Source organism: Lolium rigidum, chromosome 6, assembly GCF_022539505.1.
Source record: "Lolium rigidum isolate FL_2022 chromosome 6, APGP_CSIRO_Lrig_0.1, whole genome shotgun sequence".
Taxonomy (NCBI): Eukaryota; Viridiplantae; Streptophyta; class Magnoliopsida; order Poales; family Poaceae; genus Lolium; species Lolium rigidum.
In genome coordinates, this window is record NC_061513.1 from 30,665,814 (window position 1) to 30,682,492 (window position 16,679).

At 43.4% G+C, this 16,679-nt stretch overlaps 2 protein-coding genes across 3 annotated transcripts; both read left to right on the forward strand.

The window, feature by feature from the left end:
• Positions 1-7,677: 7,677 nt before the first annotated feature.
• LOC124662380 (glucan endo-1,3-beta-glucosidase GIV-like) lies at positions 7,678-9,458 on the forward strand. The gene is made up of 2 exons (XM_047200224.1): positions 7,678-7,765; positions 8,422-9,458. Exons 1-2 carry the CDS (start codon positions 7,678-7,680, stop codon positions 9,456-9,458), a joined length of 1,125 nt encoding a protein of 374 aa, XP_047056180.1.
• Positions 9,459-10,778: 1,320 nt separating this feature from the next.
• On the forward strand, positions 10,779-15,989 carry LOC124660458 (glucan endo-1,3-beta-glucosidase GIV-like). Of its 2 annotated transcripts, XM_047198270.1 has the most exons (3): positions 10,779-10,857; positions 11,311-12,300; positions 14,968-15,989. In XM_047198270.1, the coding sequence occupies exons 1-3, from the start codon at positions 10,779-10,781 to the stop codon at positions 15,954-15,956; spliced, it is 2,058 nt and encodes a 685-aa protein (XP_047054226.1). In that variant the 3' UTR covers positions 15,957-15,989. The 2 variants fall into 2 exon arrangements, with proteins under 2 accessions (XP_047054226.1, XP_047054227.1); XM_047198271.1 differs by lacking the exons at positions 10,779-10,857; positions 11,311-12,300 and adding an exon at positions 14,519-14,666.
• Positions 15,990-16,679: the final 690 nt, after the last annotated feature.

Consider the following 16,679-nt stretch of genomic DNA (forward strand, 5'->3'; position numbering starts at 1 on the left):
ATGATTAATACAAGATTTATATCACAAATATGTAACTTAGTATTTAGGTAGTATTATGAGGTATACCCGTAAAAACAAGATATATTTAGTGGAAATGTCACTTACAAAGAGATAAAAAATGTTAAGTATAAATACAAGGGAAGTATTGATGGTCAAAAAATAGTTTAATCGACATGCAATATGTTAGCCAAGTATTGATGAAAATATAAAAGGGAAGTATTGATGGTTGAAAAATAAATACAAGGGAAGTATTGATGATTTGAAAGTACCATTTCCTGGAATAAATAAAACTAAAAGCATAAGATATTGTTTACAAAATTTATGCCCCAGAAATAAATAGAACAATGAATTGTTATCAATGTGGTCAAAGAATTGGTTAGGCATCACAATGAGATAGTGCCTACCCATAAATTCTCACATAGTTTGTAGAAGTAAAACCTTATAATTTTCCGATAATTCGTCTGGAAAAGCTACGCCGTTGGACCCGTCCGAACCTGGTGTGATTTGTCCAGGAGATGATACAAATAATTATGTAAATCTCATCCTAGAGATTTTGGGATGCGGATAATATGCCCAGAGCCTTGAACTCACAAGCTATGATGAGAGAAACAAAAATATGTGGGTTCAGCTGATGCAAACTCTATAAATTTTGGTATGAATTTTCAAGTATATACAAAAGTAAGAGTAGTTTGTCATAAGCTGCCAGGACTTTGGATAGAATAATTTTCAAAAATCAGTTCGTCTCCAATCTTCCACAGAATGATTGCCTGTCTTGACAAAAAAAAGCCATTCCATCTGTTACACGGGCAAACCACCTATATAATGAGTATCATTGGTCGATAGAAAAAATATCTCATGGGTCTACAAATTTAAACAATATAGCATGGGTGATTCCATCTTTGACCCGAATTCTGGAAAAGAAGAGGGACTAATGTCCTCATGCAATCCAAATCGTTATGCTTATTTTTGTCCCTTCGACACACCTTAATTTCTCCTTCCCATTTACCACCTTTCCTCTCGATAGCGGCTCGGCCATATCTTTTTAAACATAAGGCCCTCTGGCCCGGCCGGCTTTATAAATAAAGCCATCCACGGCAAAAAATAGTCATACAACAACATGTCCAAACACACACACCCCAGAAAACCAGTTTCGATCACCCCTGGATCAAGTTCGGAACGCACACATGGTACAAAGAACGCACACCACCCCAGAAGACGTAGTCCTAGTGCATAGGGGTCGAGTCTCTCGCCTGCTCAGTCCTTTCCCGCGGGTACAACCTCCCGACGTCGCCCACCACCACGTCCAGCATCGCCATGTCACTCTGTCTGAATAGAACCCTCCACTGTTGCATATAGTTAAGCATTTTATAAAAGACGTCAGCCGAGTTCCCAATCAAGTCACCTTCAATAGCTAGTTTGTTTCGCACATTCCACAAAGTCCACCACTGTGCCGCAAGGTAAACCAAAATAGCCTATGGAAGGGGCCGAAGAGGCCATGGGAAAGCACAAGAGAGTCCCCTGCCCCTGCAGGGTTCCAATCACAGTGTAGGAGTTTCCTAACTCCAGCCCACATAAGCCTCGCCATGGGGTACGAGAAGAAGATGTGGCTTCAATCCTCCGTCTGAAGGCATATGGAGCAAAATCCATTGGATGGCCCATTCCTTCTGGCAATTTTCTCGCCCGAAGGGAGCCTGCCTATGATGAGTTACCAGAGGAAGATCTTGACCTTTGGGGCGACCCGAGTCTTCCAAACCTCCTTGAAACAGGTCACCGTCGCTCCTGCGATAGGGCCAGATAGACCGATCTAGCGGTAAACTTCCCAGAGGGATCAAGGGACCACAAGATCGAATCCTGGAGGGTGGAGAGCGTCAGGGCCTACACCTCCCTACACATGTTATCCCATTCCGCCCGCTCTATCAACCATAGTTGGCAGCGAAAATGTATGCGCCACTCCCCTAGATCCCCATCTAGGACACGCGCGTATAGTACCGTCATCGTGGGCACGACACAACTTGAAAATAGATGGGGGAATCTGGCGTGAAGTGACCCGGTCCCGTCCACCATTCGAGCCAAAAATGGGTGTTTGTCCCGTTACCCATCCTATGCTTGGCCCCAATTTAAAATACCATTTGATCTAAGGCATTCCAGAATTGGGAGCCGCGTATCGGCACCTCATCAGAGAAGAGGTCCCGACCACACATGTATTTATTGCGAAGGAGGTTTGCCAGTAGTCCATCCGCAGTCGGATAAAGCTTCAAAATTCATTTAAGCATGAACCCAATGTTCATGGATTCGGTGTTCAGGATCCCCAGACTGTCGAATGCCTTAGGTCTACACACAGTCACTGACAAGGGATTAACTCGTCAATGCCTACGTGTTGTAGACTTAGGGTTTTGATACGTCCAAAACCTATCTACTTCCCCTAACACTTTTGCTGTTGTTTGCCCTTTATTTTATGTGGTTTGAATACAGCTAACACAGAATAACGCTGTTTTCAGCAGAATTGCTCTGGTGTCTCATTTTTGTGCAGAAATCCAACTTTCAGGAATACTCCCGGAAAAATATCGCAAAATCCATATTTCACCCGAAGACTCACGGAGCCAGAATACGAGACGGAGGGGGGCCACGAGGGGCCCACACCTGCCCTAGGTGCGGGCCAGGCTTGGCCGCGCCTAGGGGTGGTCTGGCCGCCTCGGCCACCCCCTCGACCTCTATTTTGGACAATATAAAGCCTCTGACCTAAAAATACCGGGGGGTTCGACGTTTTTCCAGAAAGAGTTCCGCTGCTTCGCTGCCACGAGAAACCCCAATCCGGGAACTAGAAACTCTGTTCTGGCACCTGCCAGGACGGGGAATTGGAGGAGATCATCGCCATCGCCATCACCGACGCATCTCCATCAACCATCCATGATTCCCCCATCCATGTGTGAGTAATTCCCCGCTGTAGACTGTAGGGGATGGTAGAGATTGGATGAGATTGTTCATGTAATAGAAATAAGATTGTTAGGGGCATAGTGCCTAGTATCCGTGTTAGTATTTATGACATTGTTGCAACTTGTTGTGCTTAATGCTTGTCACTTTGGGCCCGAGTGCCATGATCTCAGATCTGAACATGTTATTGATTCATGAGGATAATTATTGCTTTTATCATACCTGCAATTTGTATACACATATCGGTGTCCGGAACCCGAGGTCCCAAGGTGACAGTAATTAGGATAACCGAAGGGGATGGCTATGATGTGAGGATCACGTGTGTTCATGGAGTGTTAATGCTTTACTCCAGTACTCTATTAAAATAAGTACCTTAATTACCAGTTCCCATGAGGCCCCGCTACAACGGGCTGTTAGGAAAAAAGATGTCGTGCAAGTTTCTCATTGCGAGCACACACGACTAAATAGCAACACACGCCTATGGTTATTTTATACTAGGATGCTTTTATCATTGTTACATGCAAATGCCCATCTCTTGCTTATTATATGAACTATCTCATTCATGCAGCGCCCGTTCATCCATCCATGTGCCTACAATATTTTAATCATGATGTCTACTGCAATCATCGCTACTGCTATTTTAATTTTATTATTGTTGTTACTTCACTACTACCACTGCTATAAAACTGTTACTACTGATAAACTGTTGCGAGCAAGTCTATTTGCAGGTGCAGGTGAATTGACAACTCATCTGTTAAAGCTTATAAATATTCTTTGGCTCCCCTTGTGTTGAATGAATAAATTTGGATTTTACTTCCCTTGAAGACTGTTGCGATCCCCTATACTTGAGGGTCATCAAGACTATTTTTGGCGCCGTTGCCGGGGAGCATATATAGCTTTATTTATAAGCCCGCTTGAAGGTGATACTGTTCGCTGCAATTTATTTATTATGAGGAAAGCTCGTGAATCGAATATCCCTATATTGCCATCCACTACAAGAAGAGGTACAACTCTGAACACCTCTGTTGCTTTTGATTCTCCATTTGTTATGAGTAAGTTTCTTACTCCACCACATACACATGCTACACATACTGCTACTTCTGCTGAATCTGAAAATGCTCCTGATGATTTTGATGATGCTTCTTCTGTGCTTGATAAGAGTGGTTCATTAGGTCCTTTTCTAGATACTACAATTGCTAGAGCTAAACAAATTGATAATGCTGAAAATACTATTACACTTGTTAGCTCACCTGAGCCTAGAGGGGATCCTAGTGATGATTGATTAAACTTATATTGTACTTGATGATGACTTTATTGATGAATGTCATGCTACTAGAGATGCAAGTGCTATTAAAAGTCTTCTTGCAAAATGAGTTGTTAGATATAAACTGTCACCTGATGCTAAGTTTGCCATATCTCCCATAAACATTGAGATAAGGATTATGATTACTCTTTGGATTTATGTTACATATCTATTGTTGAGAAAGAAACTTTTTGTGCTACTGAAAATGAAAGTGCTATGAAACATATGAATGAACTCTCTACTTTGAGCAATTTATTCTCCGATGATATTAAGATACACACTTACTTTGTCACTAAAATTTTCCCTTTCTCTCTGAAAGGTGCAACTAAAATTTGGTATGATAATTTATCTCCTGGATCTATTGATGGTCCTATTAGTTTGGTTAATGCTTTCATTCAGAAATATTTCCCTGCTAGTGCTCAAGATGCTACTTTGCAGAAAATCTTTAACTTTGTGCATATAGAAGGAGAGAAATTGCCTGAATCTTAGGCAAGATTTTGTTCTTTAATTAGAGCACTACCTAGACATCCATTAGCTAAGAATGAACTCCTTGATATATTCTATAATGGACTAACTGTTGAATCTAGGATTTACCTGGATAGTTGTGTTGGTTGTGTTTTCAGGAAAAGAACTCCTGCTGAAGCTGAGGAATTATTGGCCAAAATAAGCCAAAATTATGATGATTGGCTACACCTGAGCTGGCACCAACACCGAAGAAAAGGGGAATGATTGAATTAAATGATGAAGTGATGAGGGAAGCCAAGAAATCTCTTAAGGAGAAGTGTATTAAATCTGAAGATGTGAAGAATCTACCACCTATAGAAGAATATGTAAGCCAATCCCTCGTTCTTCCACTATTGAGGTACACTCTCTCCAACCTTTTGATAGTACAGATATTCCCTACTCCAAACCTCCTGATCAATGCTTAGATGAATTTAACAATTATATTGTTAAGCAAGATAACTTTAATAAGAGAGTGGAAAATCAACTAATGGAAAATTCTAGAGGTATCAATAATTTCCATGATATTGTGGAAAGAACCTCTAATGATGTTAAAATGCTTGTTAAACGTTTCCATATGATTCAAACTCAAATTGATCAGCTCACTTAAGTGCAAAAAAGATTTGCTAGTTAATGCTTCTTGGAAAAAACGTGCTTATAATATAAGTACTAGAAGTGCTGCTACTACTCAGGATCCTTTATATCCTGAGGGACATCCAAAGAGAATTGAACAAGATTCTCAATGAGCTAATGATGTTAGGACTAAGTCTAAGAAAAAGAAGAAGAAACATAAAACTGTTGTAGAATCTTCTGAACCTGCTATAGATCCTAATAGTATATCTATCTCTGATGCTGAAACTAAAAGTGGTAATGATAAAAATGATGCTTTCAATAAAGAAAAAATTGAAGAGGAGCCTGAAAAGCATACTAAGAACACAAAGTACACTAAGGAAGATTTCATTGCTAATAAACATGGTAGTGAAAGAGAACCTTGGGTGTAAAAACCAATGCCTTTCCCTGATAAGAAACATAAATCAAAGGAGGAAGAACACTATAACAAGTTTTGTGAATGGGTGAAACCTTTGTTTTTGCAAATTCCTTTGACTGATGCAATTAAATTGCCTCCTTATTCATAGTATATGAACGATATTGTCTCTAATAAAAGGAAGCTTTCAAATGAGGAAATCTCCATTATTCTCACTAATTATTCTTTTAATGGAAAGGTTCCAAAGAAGCTTGGAGATCCAGGTATACCCACTATTCCATGCTCCATAAAAAATAATTATGTTAGAACTGCTTTATGTGACTTGGGAGCAGGAGTTAGTGTTATGCCTTTTTCTCTCTATAAGAGACTTCATCTAGAAAAGTTAATAACAACTGATATATCATTGCAAATGGATGATAAGTCTACTACTATTCCTGTTGGTATATGTGAGGATGTTCCTGTTCAAGTTGCTCATAATTGTATGATATTAACTGAATTTGTTGTGCTGGAAATGCCTGGAGATTATAATATGTATATTATTTTTAGGAGACCTTTTCTTAACACTGCAGGGGCTGTTATTGATTGCAACCAAGGAAAAGTTACTTTTAATGTTGATGACAAGGAGCACACGGTTTATTTTCCGAACAAGATTGATAGGAAATATGGTGTAAATTCAATTATTAATATTGATACCATCCAAATTGGGAAATTTCATTTGCATATGCCATTACCAAAGAAAGAGAATGATATTGTCATGATTGGGACTATGCCCGTCAAGATTGAGGTACTCATTTAGTGAAATGCAAAGTTTTGTTTGATATGAATTTTTTTTGGTAACAAGACTTGATCAACCTTGTTAACAAAGTAATTTTGAATGAATGAAACTATGTTTTCACTTACATTCCACTTATTAATTTCATATTAGAATGTTTTAGAGTTTCTGTAGATTTGATTTTGAGATTGTTTTTCATCGTTCCATAATTGTTTTCCTGTGTTAGAATCATTATTCAAATTCTGAAAATTGCCCAGAAATACCCACCAGCCGACCACACCATGTGGTGGCGCCCATTATTCATTGGACAATACCATGCCTAACTAGGGAAAATATAATGCACATATATAATATAAATGCATAGATGTTTATTAGATGCCTCGAAGGATCAATTGAATTGTTTTTGGCTCCAGAAATTTCAAGGCACCAAACAAAGAAAATGGACCCCCCCATTCACTATTATAAGATGTTTTATGTTTTTTCTATAAAAAAAATATATATCTAGATGTGTTTGAGTGTCTAGGTTCACTATTTCTATCTGTATCTAGTCCACTATATATGACAATTTTACAGATGTCACATAGTAGTACTAATCAATTTCATAGGTGTCACATAGTAGTACACTGCATTTATATTTCCAGATATATGCGAGATATGCCCAGATGTTTTAGGTTTTTTCTATAAAAAATATATATATCTAGATGTGTTTGAGTGTCTAGGTTCACTATTTCTATCTGTATCTAGTCCACTATATATGACAATTTTACAGATGCCACATAGTAGTACTAATCAATTTCATAGGTGTCACATAGTAGTACACTGCATTTATATTTCCAGATATATGGGAGATATGCCCAGCAATGAAGAGCAAGATCTTGGAAAATCAATTCGAGGATATCTGGAAACATAAATGTAGCGGGAATAGATTTGGTATGTGCCAGCTCAGAAATTGCAGAACTGCGCTGTGAAAATACCTAGGTGAACTGTTAATGACGAGCTAGAGTAAGATAGAGAAGATGTAGTCCACGAAACTTATGTACAGTATCGTAATTTCACACGTTGAGCGCGAGTATAAGTACGGGGTCTCCTGCCGGTTTGTGACATAGTGCTGGCCGTGTACATCGCAGGGTAATAAAAGAAAAGAGAGCAGATTACATAGTAGCTGAGGGCCGTACGTAGGAGACAATGTCGAGCATGCGAGGCTTTACTCCCGTGCTTGCAGCGGCGTTTCTCGTCGGTGTCCTTGTCGCCTGCGTCGTCCCTGCAGGTACGTGTGTATATATCTAGAGATTCTAGAGCTAGCTTTCTGTGTTGCATAATGTATCTCTTTTGTTCGTAAAGGAAGTTCTAGCAGTACTCCTTCTTGTGAAAGTTGTCCTAGATTTGTTGAAATTTAGATGTATCTACACACTATTTACTATGTAATATATCTAAAATTAGTCAATCTTTAACAAATTTTATTAGACAGTGGGAGTATATTATTTTGAATTTCGATATATTTAGTATAGCTTAATTTTCGAAAAATATATTTACGGAGTAGTATAGCTTAATTTTCGAAAAATATATTTAGTGTAGAACGTTGTAATGCTTACTCTCCAATCAAATAGTGTACTTCTCTTTTTTCACTTCATTTTTAAATAAGAAAAAAAAATACTTTTCTCATAGACCAATAAAATTTAACACATAGTCTCCTTATTTTCTACATACACTTTGCTTACTTGATATGGGAAAATTGGAGAAACCAGAAATAGCAAGTGACACTTTCCTAATGCAAAATTCTTCATATGCAACTGAAGACGTATTTTGAACGAAACAGAGCGATTTTCAGATGTAAATGTATTTTTTTTTTTTGGTTTTGTACCGTAGTATGCACCGATGGATGGATATTACTGCACCTAATTAATTCTGTTGGACGGTGCACGCATGCAGGGTCCACTGCCGTGGTGGGCGTGTGCTACGGCATCATGGGCAACAACCTCCCTCCTCCGCGCGACGTGGTGCAGCTCTACCGCACCTACAACATCTACCGCATGCGTGTCTACTCCGTGGAGCACGCCACCCTCGACGCCCTCCGCAACACCCAGGTCGAGGTCACGCTCGGCACCACCGCCGACGAGGTCGCCTTCCTCGCCGCCAGCACCTCCAACGCCGCCTCCTGGGTCCAGACCAACGTGAAGCCGTACTACCCCGAGGTCAGAATCAGGTACATCGTCGTCGGAAACGAGCTCACGGGCGGCGCCGCGCAGAACATCGTTCCCGCCATGCGCAACCTCATCAACACCCTTGGCCCTGCGGGTATTGCCATCAGGGTGTCCACGGCCGTGGGGATGGACGTGATCGCCAACTCCTTCCCGCCGTCGAGCGCCGTGTTCGCGCAGCCCCACATGGCGGAAGTGGCGCGGTTCCTGGAGAGCACCAACGCGCCGCTGCTCATCAACGTGCAGCCCTACTTCGCGTACCAGGGGAACCCTGACAAAATCAACCTCAGTTACGCCCTGTTCCGGCCCGGCGCGCCGCCGGTGAAGGACAGCGGGAATGGGCTAGTGTACACCAACCTGTTCGATGCCATGGTGGACGCCATGTATGCCGCGCTGGAGAAGGCCGGGGCGCCGGAGGCGTGGGTGGTGGTGTCCGAGAGCGGGTGGCCGTCGGCGGGAGGGGTGGGAGCCACAGTGGAGAACGCGAGGGCCTACAACCAGGGGCTTATCGACCATGTGGCCTACGGTAAGGGTACGTTCGAGAAGCCTGGGCCTTTCGGTACTCCGAAGAAGTCTTGGGCGACGGGGGTGCCGCTGGAGGTGTATGTCTCCTCCATCTTCAACGAGAACCAGAAGCATGGAGAAGAGACGCAGAGGAACTTTGGGCTCTTCCACCCTACTACCAACAAATTGCCGGTGTACCCCATCAATTTTGCAGGAACACTGCCACATATACAATCAGATTGTTGTGCACCGATCTTAAAATGAAACGAAATTTAAATAGGAGTACTATTTTGTCTGCGTTTGTGCCTTGAACATCTGTCATAATCTGGTTCAGAAATGTAACACTACCTCCGTTCAAAGAATAAGGCCTAGAAAGCTCGGCTGTGAACATGGCGCTCCAAGTGTTGGACACAATGGTAATGCGAGGCATTAAAATATTTGGATTCATTTGATGCAAACTATATAATTTTTTTAAAAGTATATATAATGTAGAGTTTTTTTTTTGTTTGAAGATGTCTAGACCCTTAATAAACTAATTTTATAAAATTCCATTTGTACAATCAATCATCTTCTACCAAATTATGTATCTTTCATGTTAAAAAGCCATGCTTCTAAGAAAAGAAGAGGAACTAATGTTCTCATGCCCCATCGACACCAAAATTGTTGTGCTATTGTCTTTTCTTTGATGACATACGCTTCTTTCGACTCCCCATTTATGCCCTTTTCTTCCTATGGTGATGTGATCATGTCTCACCGGCAATTCAGTTGCCGCCATTAGGCCATCTCCCACGGGCTGGCACCAATGGACAACTTCTATCTATTTGTAGCCTCGAAGATAAGAGGACACCAAAAATAGAACCAAAGGCATGATGTAAACGGCCGCGAGGCCGCACACCAACACATTTCCAACCCAAAGTTGGACCAGCAATGCGGTCACGCGGATAAAAGGTGAACCGTCAGCGGGTCTTACTTTAAAAACCGCAGTCCCCACTCCTCGTCCCTATCATCCATTCCCCTCCCGCTCAACTATGCCCTAATAGCCGACAGCCGGACCATCTTCCCATCCGGCAAGATGCCGCAGAAGTGGCTCAGCTGTGCCAAGATTGACCACAAGGCTGGGTCTCGTCTTCCGACCATCACCATGTTGGCACACCCTGCCAAAGGGACATGACAAATGTGTCAACGATGGTGGACCAGGTGTACTGGCTCATAGTATCAAATATAATTTCAGTGCATTTATTTATGTTTCCAGATATATGGGAGCTGTGCCCAACAATAATGAGCAAATCTTGAAAATTCATTTTGAGGATCTTTCACCTTGGAACATAAATGTAGCGGGAATTAATAGATTTTATTGTATGTGACAGCTCAGAAATTGCAGAACTGAGCTGTGAAAGTCTGCAGGTGAACTGTGAATGACGAGGTAGAGAAATAGTCAAGGAACGTTGTACACCATCGTAAATTCACACGTTGAGCGCCAGTACAAATATGGGGTCTTCGGCCGGCTTGTGACACATAGTGCTGGCATACATCACACTGTAAAAGAAAAGAGAGCAGAATACTGAGGGCCTTACGTAGGAGCCGATGTCGAGCATGAGAGGCTTTGCTTCGGAGCTTGCAGCGGCGTTGCTCGTCGGAGTCTTGGTCGCCTGCGTCCCTTCAGGTACGTATATATCTAGAGCTTGCTTAATTTCTCTGTTGCATAATGCATCTCTGTTTGTTCGCCGAAAAAGTTCTATATTACTTTCTTCGTTTCCATGAAGGTTGTCCGAGATTTGTTAAAATTTTGATGTATTTAGATTTCTAGACACTAAATAGGATTTAGATATATTAAAATTTTAACAAATCTTAGATAATCTTCATGGGACTGAGGAGTAGTATTATTTTGAAGTTTGATATAAGTTATTTAAAGAACTATTTTGTAATTTTTAATATTTTTTTGGTTTTTTTATACTAACTATGGATGATTATCATAGATCGATGGATTTTTTCAAAAACAAAACGATTATTTCCCGATTATTTTCTGATACCTACTCCATTGAAGCGGCTTTGTACTGTAGTACAGTGTATGTCTGAATATTAGTGTACCTAATTAATTCTCTGTTCCACGGCGCAGGCGTGAATTCCGCCGTTGTCGGCGTGTGCTACGGCACCAAGGGCAGCAACCTCCCTCCGCCGCAAGACGTGGTGAAGCTCTACCGCTTCAACACCATCTACCGCATGCGCGTATACTCTGTCGAGCCTGCCATCCTCGACGCGCTCCGCAACACCCAAGTCGAGGTCATGGTCGGCACCACCAACGACGACGTCGCGTTCCTCGCCCGCAGCGCCTCCAACGCTGCCTCCTGGGTGCAGACCAACGTGAAGCCCTACTACCCTGACGTTAGGATCATGTACATCGTCGTCGGGAACGAGCTCACGGGCGGCGCCGCCCAAAGCATCGTCCCCGCCATGCGCAATCTCAACAACGCCCTTGGCTCCGCCGGTTTGGGCGGCATCAAGGTGTCCACGGCGGTGGGGATGGACGTTATCACCAACTCCTTCCCGCCGTCCAGCGCCGTGTTCGCGCAATCGTACATGACGGAAGTGGCGCGGTTCCTGGCAAGCATCAACGCGCCGCTGCTCGCCAACGTGCAACCCTACTTCGCGTACCAGGGAAACCCAGGCAGCATCAGCCTCAGCTACGCCCTGTTCCGGCCCGGCGCGCCGCCGGTGACGGACAGCGGGAATGGGCTGGTGTACACCAACCTGTTCGATGCGATGGTGGATGCCATGTATGCTGCACTCGAGAAGGCCGGGGCGCCGGACGTGTCGGTGGTGGTGTCTGAGAGCGGGTGGCCGTCGGCAGGAGGGGTGGGAGCGACAGTGGAGAACGCGAGGGCCTACAACCAGGGGCTGATCGACCATGTGGCCTACGGTAAGGGCACGTTTGAGAAGCCTGGGCCTTTCGGTACACCAAAGAAGCCTGGGCCGATGGAGGTGTACGTCTTCTCCATCTTCAGTGAGAACCAGAAGCCCGGGGACGAGACACAGAGGAACTTTGGGCTCTTCTACCCTACCAACAAAGTGCCCGTGTATGGCATTAATTTTGCAGGAACACTGCCACGTTATTAGATTGTTGTGCACGGATCTTAAAATGAAATGAAATTTGAATAAAATTTTGTCAGTGTTTTCTGGGGAAATTCCATTCGTCTCGCGGGAACATACCCTCCATCTAAAAAGCATATTTATAATTGTCAAAAAATTCGAACAAAAAAAATCTGCGTGTATATCTTGGAAAATCTATGTGGTTCGTACAGTTTCACAAAAAAACTAGTATTTTTTTGTGGTTGACATAAAAAAAACATGTCTCACAAAAAGTCTTACTTTTAACACCAAATTTGTCTCTTTTGGGCACAACCCAAACGATAAGTAGGTTTTTCATGAAAATACTTTGTGCGCATGTAGCACGTGAATTTTTCGTTTAGAAATTTATGATGTTTTCAAAATATATCAAAAATGCATTTCAAAATAAAGGGGGCATTGCACACAGGAGCCAAAACATCACTCTCACCTTTCTGCCTTGTATATCTTGAAATGTCGGATTATAATCTATTTCAGAAAGGTACAATATAGGTAGCAGAAGAAGATTAAACGAGTGGATGTGGACCACTCGTTTTTTCCATTTGCTCTCATCTGTACGTCTAATCAACGTGTGAAAGGGAGTTCGAGAGGTGCCACCGTTAAAGATGTTGATATAGAAAGTGCCAAGGGAAGGTCAAGCGACGTGTCAAGGGAAGGTCAAGCGACATGCCAAGGGAAGGTCAAGCGGCATGGCGGCCGCCGACACCTTGACTGGTTCACGTAGTTATGTCGGGATCTAGGTGTTCCACTTGGTTGGTGGCTCCACTGCACGGGGTCACCACAACCAAGCTCGCACGACCACCAAAAGGTTGGTGCCTCCGCGGTTAAGAGGAGGAGGCCATTGCTTTCTTTCGCAATCTTTTCATGTTGCAAGGGTTTTTTTGTGCTGCAAGCGCTTCTATTTTTGTTGTGGACTGATGAGTCACATGTGGTAGTGATTTCTAGGCAGATGCCTAAAATAATTTTTCTCATGGTATATTGCATCGGAACATTATTACTCTAACATCTAGAGGCCCTGTTCTCCGCGGCCCTGACTTCCCCTAACCTAGAGGCAGGGTAGGGAGGCCGGCGGCGCCCCATGGGCCACAACGGTCGCTTGGGTCCCAACGTTCGCTCATGATTGTCGTTGGCGGTGTGGAGCAGGCCAGCAGCAGGCCAATTCGCCCTCCAAGTAAAGCAGGCCGAGGGGCTCCATTTTATTCATTCTATGAAATAACAACTAGGTAAATTCAGCCCCAAATTATACAAATTTTACAAGTTGTACTATTATTTATTTAGGCTTGATATCCAACAATTTCTAGCCATTTACTAATTTATGTCAAACATTTATATTGTAGAAATGTTGAAAAATAAAGAGGACCAGAACCAGTGACATTGCGTCTCTTCTTGGGACATTAAGCGATATACTTTCTCCATCTAGAGTAGATGAAGATAATACAATTGACAATTTAATGATAATGACAAGGCGTAACCCAATAAAAAGTAGTCTTCTTTAAGATTATAAAGGTATGTAGGTTCTTTAATAAAAAATCAAACTTAAAAGTGAATTATTATATGTTTGTAAGACCATAACGTTGTTGTTAAAAATTATTATATGCATATGTTGGCATTGCCTTACTTGTGTTTAAAAAAATTACGGAGGTGGACCACCCTGCATCAAAATTCTGTATCCGCCACTACCCTTTAGCGTCATCACCGCAATTCAAGTACCTCATCCGAAGACGTTTTCCAAGATCAGAAGTTGCAAATCTTCAAGTAGAAAGTATTTTTTTGAAAGCCTGGATTATATGTTTAACAGTTTCCGATTTAGAGGCGTCTCCAAGGATTGAATGCTTTTGGCTAAAGAAATTTCAAGGCACCAGCAAGGATAATGTTTCTTTCTAGAAGTAGGAGTCTCCAAATTGTAAATTTCAGAGGTGTCACATACCAAATATATTCGAACCGTGTTTATGTTTCCAGATAGGAGATGCGTCAATCATTGAAGAGGAAAATCTTGAAAAATGAATTCCAGAATCTTTCTTTCTGGAAACATAAATGCGGTGGAAATATTTTTGGTATGTGACAGCTCAGAAATTGCTAAGGTTACCCAATTTCCACACGTTGTGTAGGGCGCTGTAATTTCACGCGTTGAGCTGCGCGAGTATAAATAAGGGGGCTCCGGGCGGTTTGTTATACACAGCACTGGTGTAGATCACACGGTCAAAGCAAAGAGAGTAGGGTAGTTCGGGTCTACGAGAAAGAAGAAGAGTAGCTCAGGGCCGTAGAAGACGATGTCGACCATGAGAGGCTTTGCTCCGGTGCTTTCAGCGGCGTTGCTTGTCGGAGTCCTGATCGCCTCCGCCCCTGCAGGTATGGATGTATCTTGTGTTTTCTAATATGCTTGTATGCAGGTTCATTGGGCCAATTTGGAGGCAGGGGTGAACATTTTGAAAACAATACGATTAACCATTCCTGCTGACTGCTGTGGTTTCGATAATTAACACTTGACTGTTGATTTTGTACATTAGTCACCGAGCTGTGTTTTTTCTTATCAATTAGAGACGACTTTGGACGATTCTGTATATCTGGATATTTCTGTCCATGTCTGGAATCTGGATATATACTGTACCCTATTTAATTCTGTTCTTCGGTGGTGTGCTTATGCATGCAGGCGTGCAGTCCATCGGCGTGTGCTATGGCATCATCGGCAGCAACCTCCCTTCGCCGCAGGACGTGGTGCAGCTCTACCGCTCCTTGGCGATCTCGGGCATGCGCGTCTACACCGTCGAGCCCCCCGCCCTGAACGCGCTCCGCAACGCCGGCATCGACCTCATCCTCGGCACCACCAACGACGACGTCGCCCACCTCGCCGCCAGCGCCGCCAACGCGGCCTTCTGGGTCCAAACCAACGTCAAGCCCTACTACCCTGACGTCAAAATCAAGTACATCGCCGTCGGCAACGAGCTCACGGGCGGGGCCGCGCAGAGCATCCCCGCCGCCATGCGGAACCTGAACGACGCCCTCGGCACCGTGGGTCTCAGCGCTATCAAGGTTTCCACGGCGGTGAAGATGGACGTGATCGCCAACTCCTTCCCACCCTCCGGCGCCGTGTTCGCGCAGCCCTACATGACGGACGTGGCGCAGATCCTTGCAACCATCGGCGCGCCGCTGCTCGCCAACGTGTACCCCTACTTCGCCTACCTGGGAAACCCCGGCAACATCAACCTTAGCTACGCGACGTTCCAGCCCGGCGCGCCGCCGCTGACGGATAGCGGGAACAGGCTCGTTTACACGAACCTCTTCGACGCCATGGTGGACGCCATCTACGCCGCGCTGGAGAAAGCCGGGGCGCCGGGGGTGAGGGTGGTGGTGTCAGAGAGTGGGTGGCCGTCGGCAGGAGGGGTGGCGGCGACGATGGAGAACGCAAGGGCGTACAACCAGGGACTGGTCGACCATGTAGCGCACGGGACGCCGAAGAAGCCTGTCCCAATCGAGGCGTATCTGTTCGCCATGTTCAACGAGAACCAGAAGACCGGGGAAGAGACGGAGAGGAACTTTGGGCTCTTCTACCCTGCCAACAAAGCGCCCGTGTACCCCATTAATTTCGCTGGTTCAGCGGCAGCGAACCGCACCCACTTGCGTGGCTCTCGTAGGCATTAGATTGATGTGTACCTTCACATATCTGAAATTGAAATGGAATTTGAATTATATTTTTATTAAAAACGGACATGTATGTGGCATCAGAAGTTTAGAAAGTGAAAAAGCTGTACATACAAAAGAAGCTATGCAAGAATAAACACAAATGAAACCAAACTAAAACACGGCCTAGAAAAGCATTAAAATATGCCTGCAACGCGCGGATCAAGATAATTCGCACACGTTTGTTTCTGTTAAGTTTGAGCTCATCTTCCGTTTCATTCAACCACCTCACCAAACTGTCTCGAAATTGCTATTATCGTTACAAACAAGAACATATAGTAGGATGACTGCATCTACTATCACAGAACTAACGGATTTGCTAATCTCAGATAATTAGTTTAGGGCTCAAAAGATTGTACTCCATGCGTTTCATAAAAGTTATCTGATCTTTGTCAAAATTTGAATGTATCTATGTACTAGATAGTGTCTAGGTACCCGCAAAAAAAAGTGTCTAGATGCATTCAGATTTTGACAAATTTCAGACAACTTTCATCAGACGGAGGGAGTATAACAGTCAAAACCGAAGTCATACATCCGATAAAACGACAAGTTGTGGACCTAAAATTATTTTTGGAAAATATCTAGAACAAGCGAAAGATGACGTTTAGTTCAAATCAATCGCACTTTCAACGAAATCGATAGGAAACGATAGAAACTGCAGTGAATTAGGTAAGATAGCTCCAT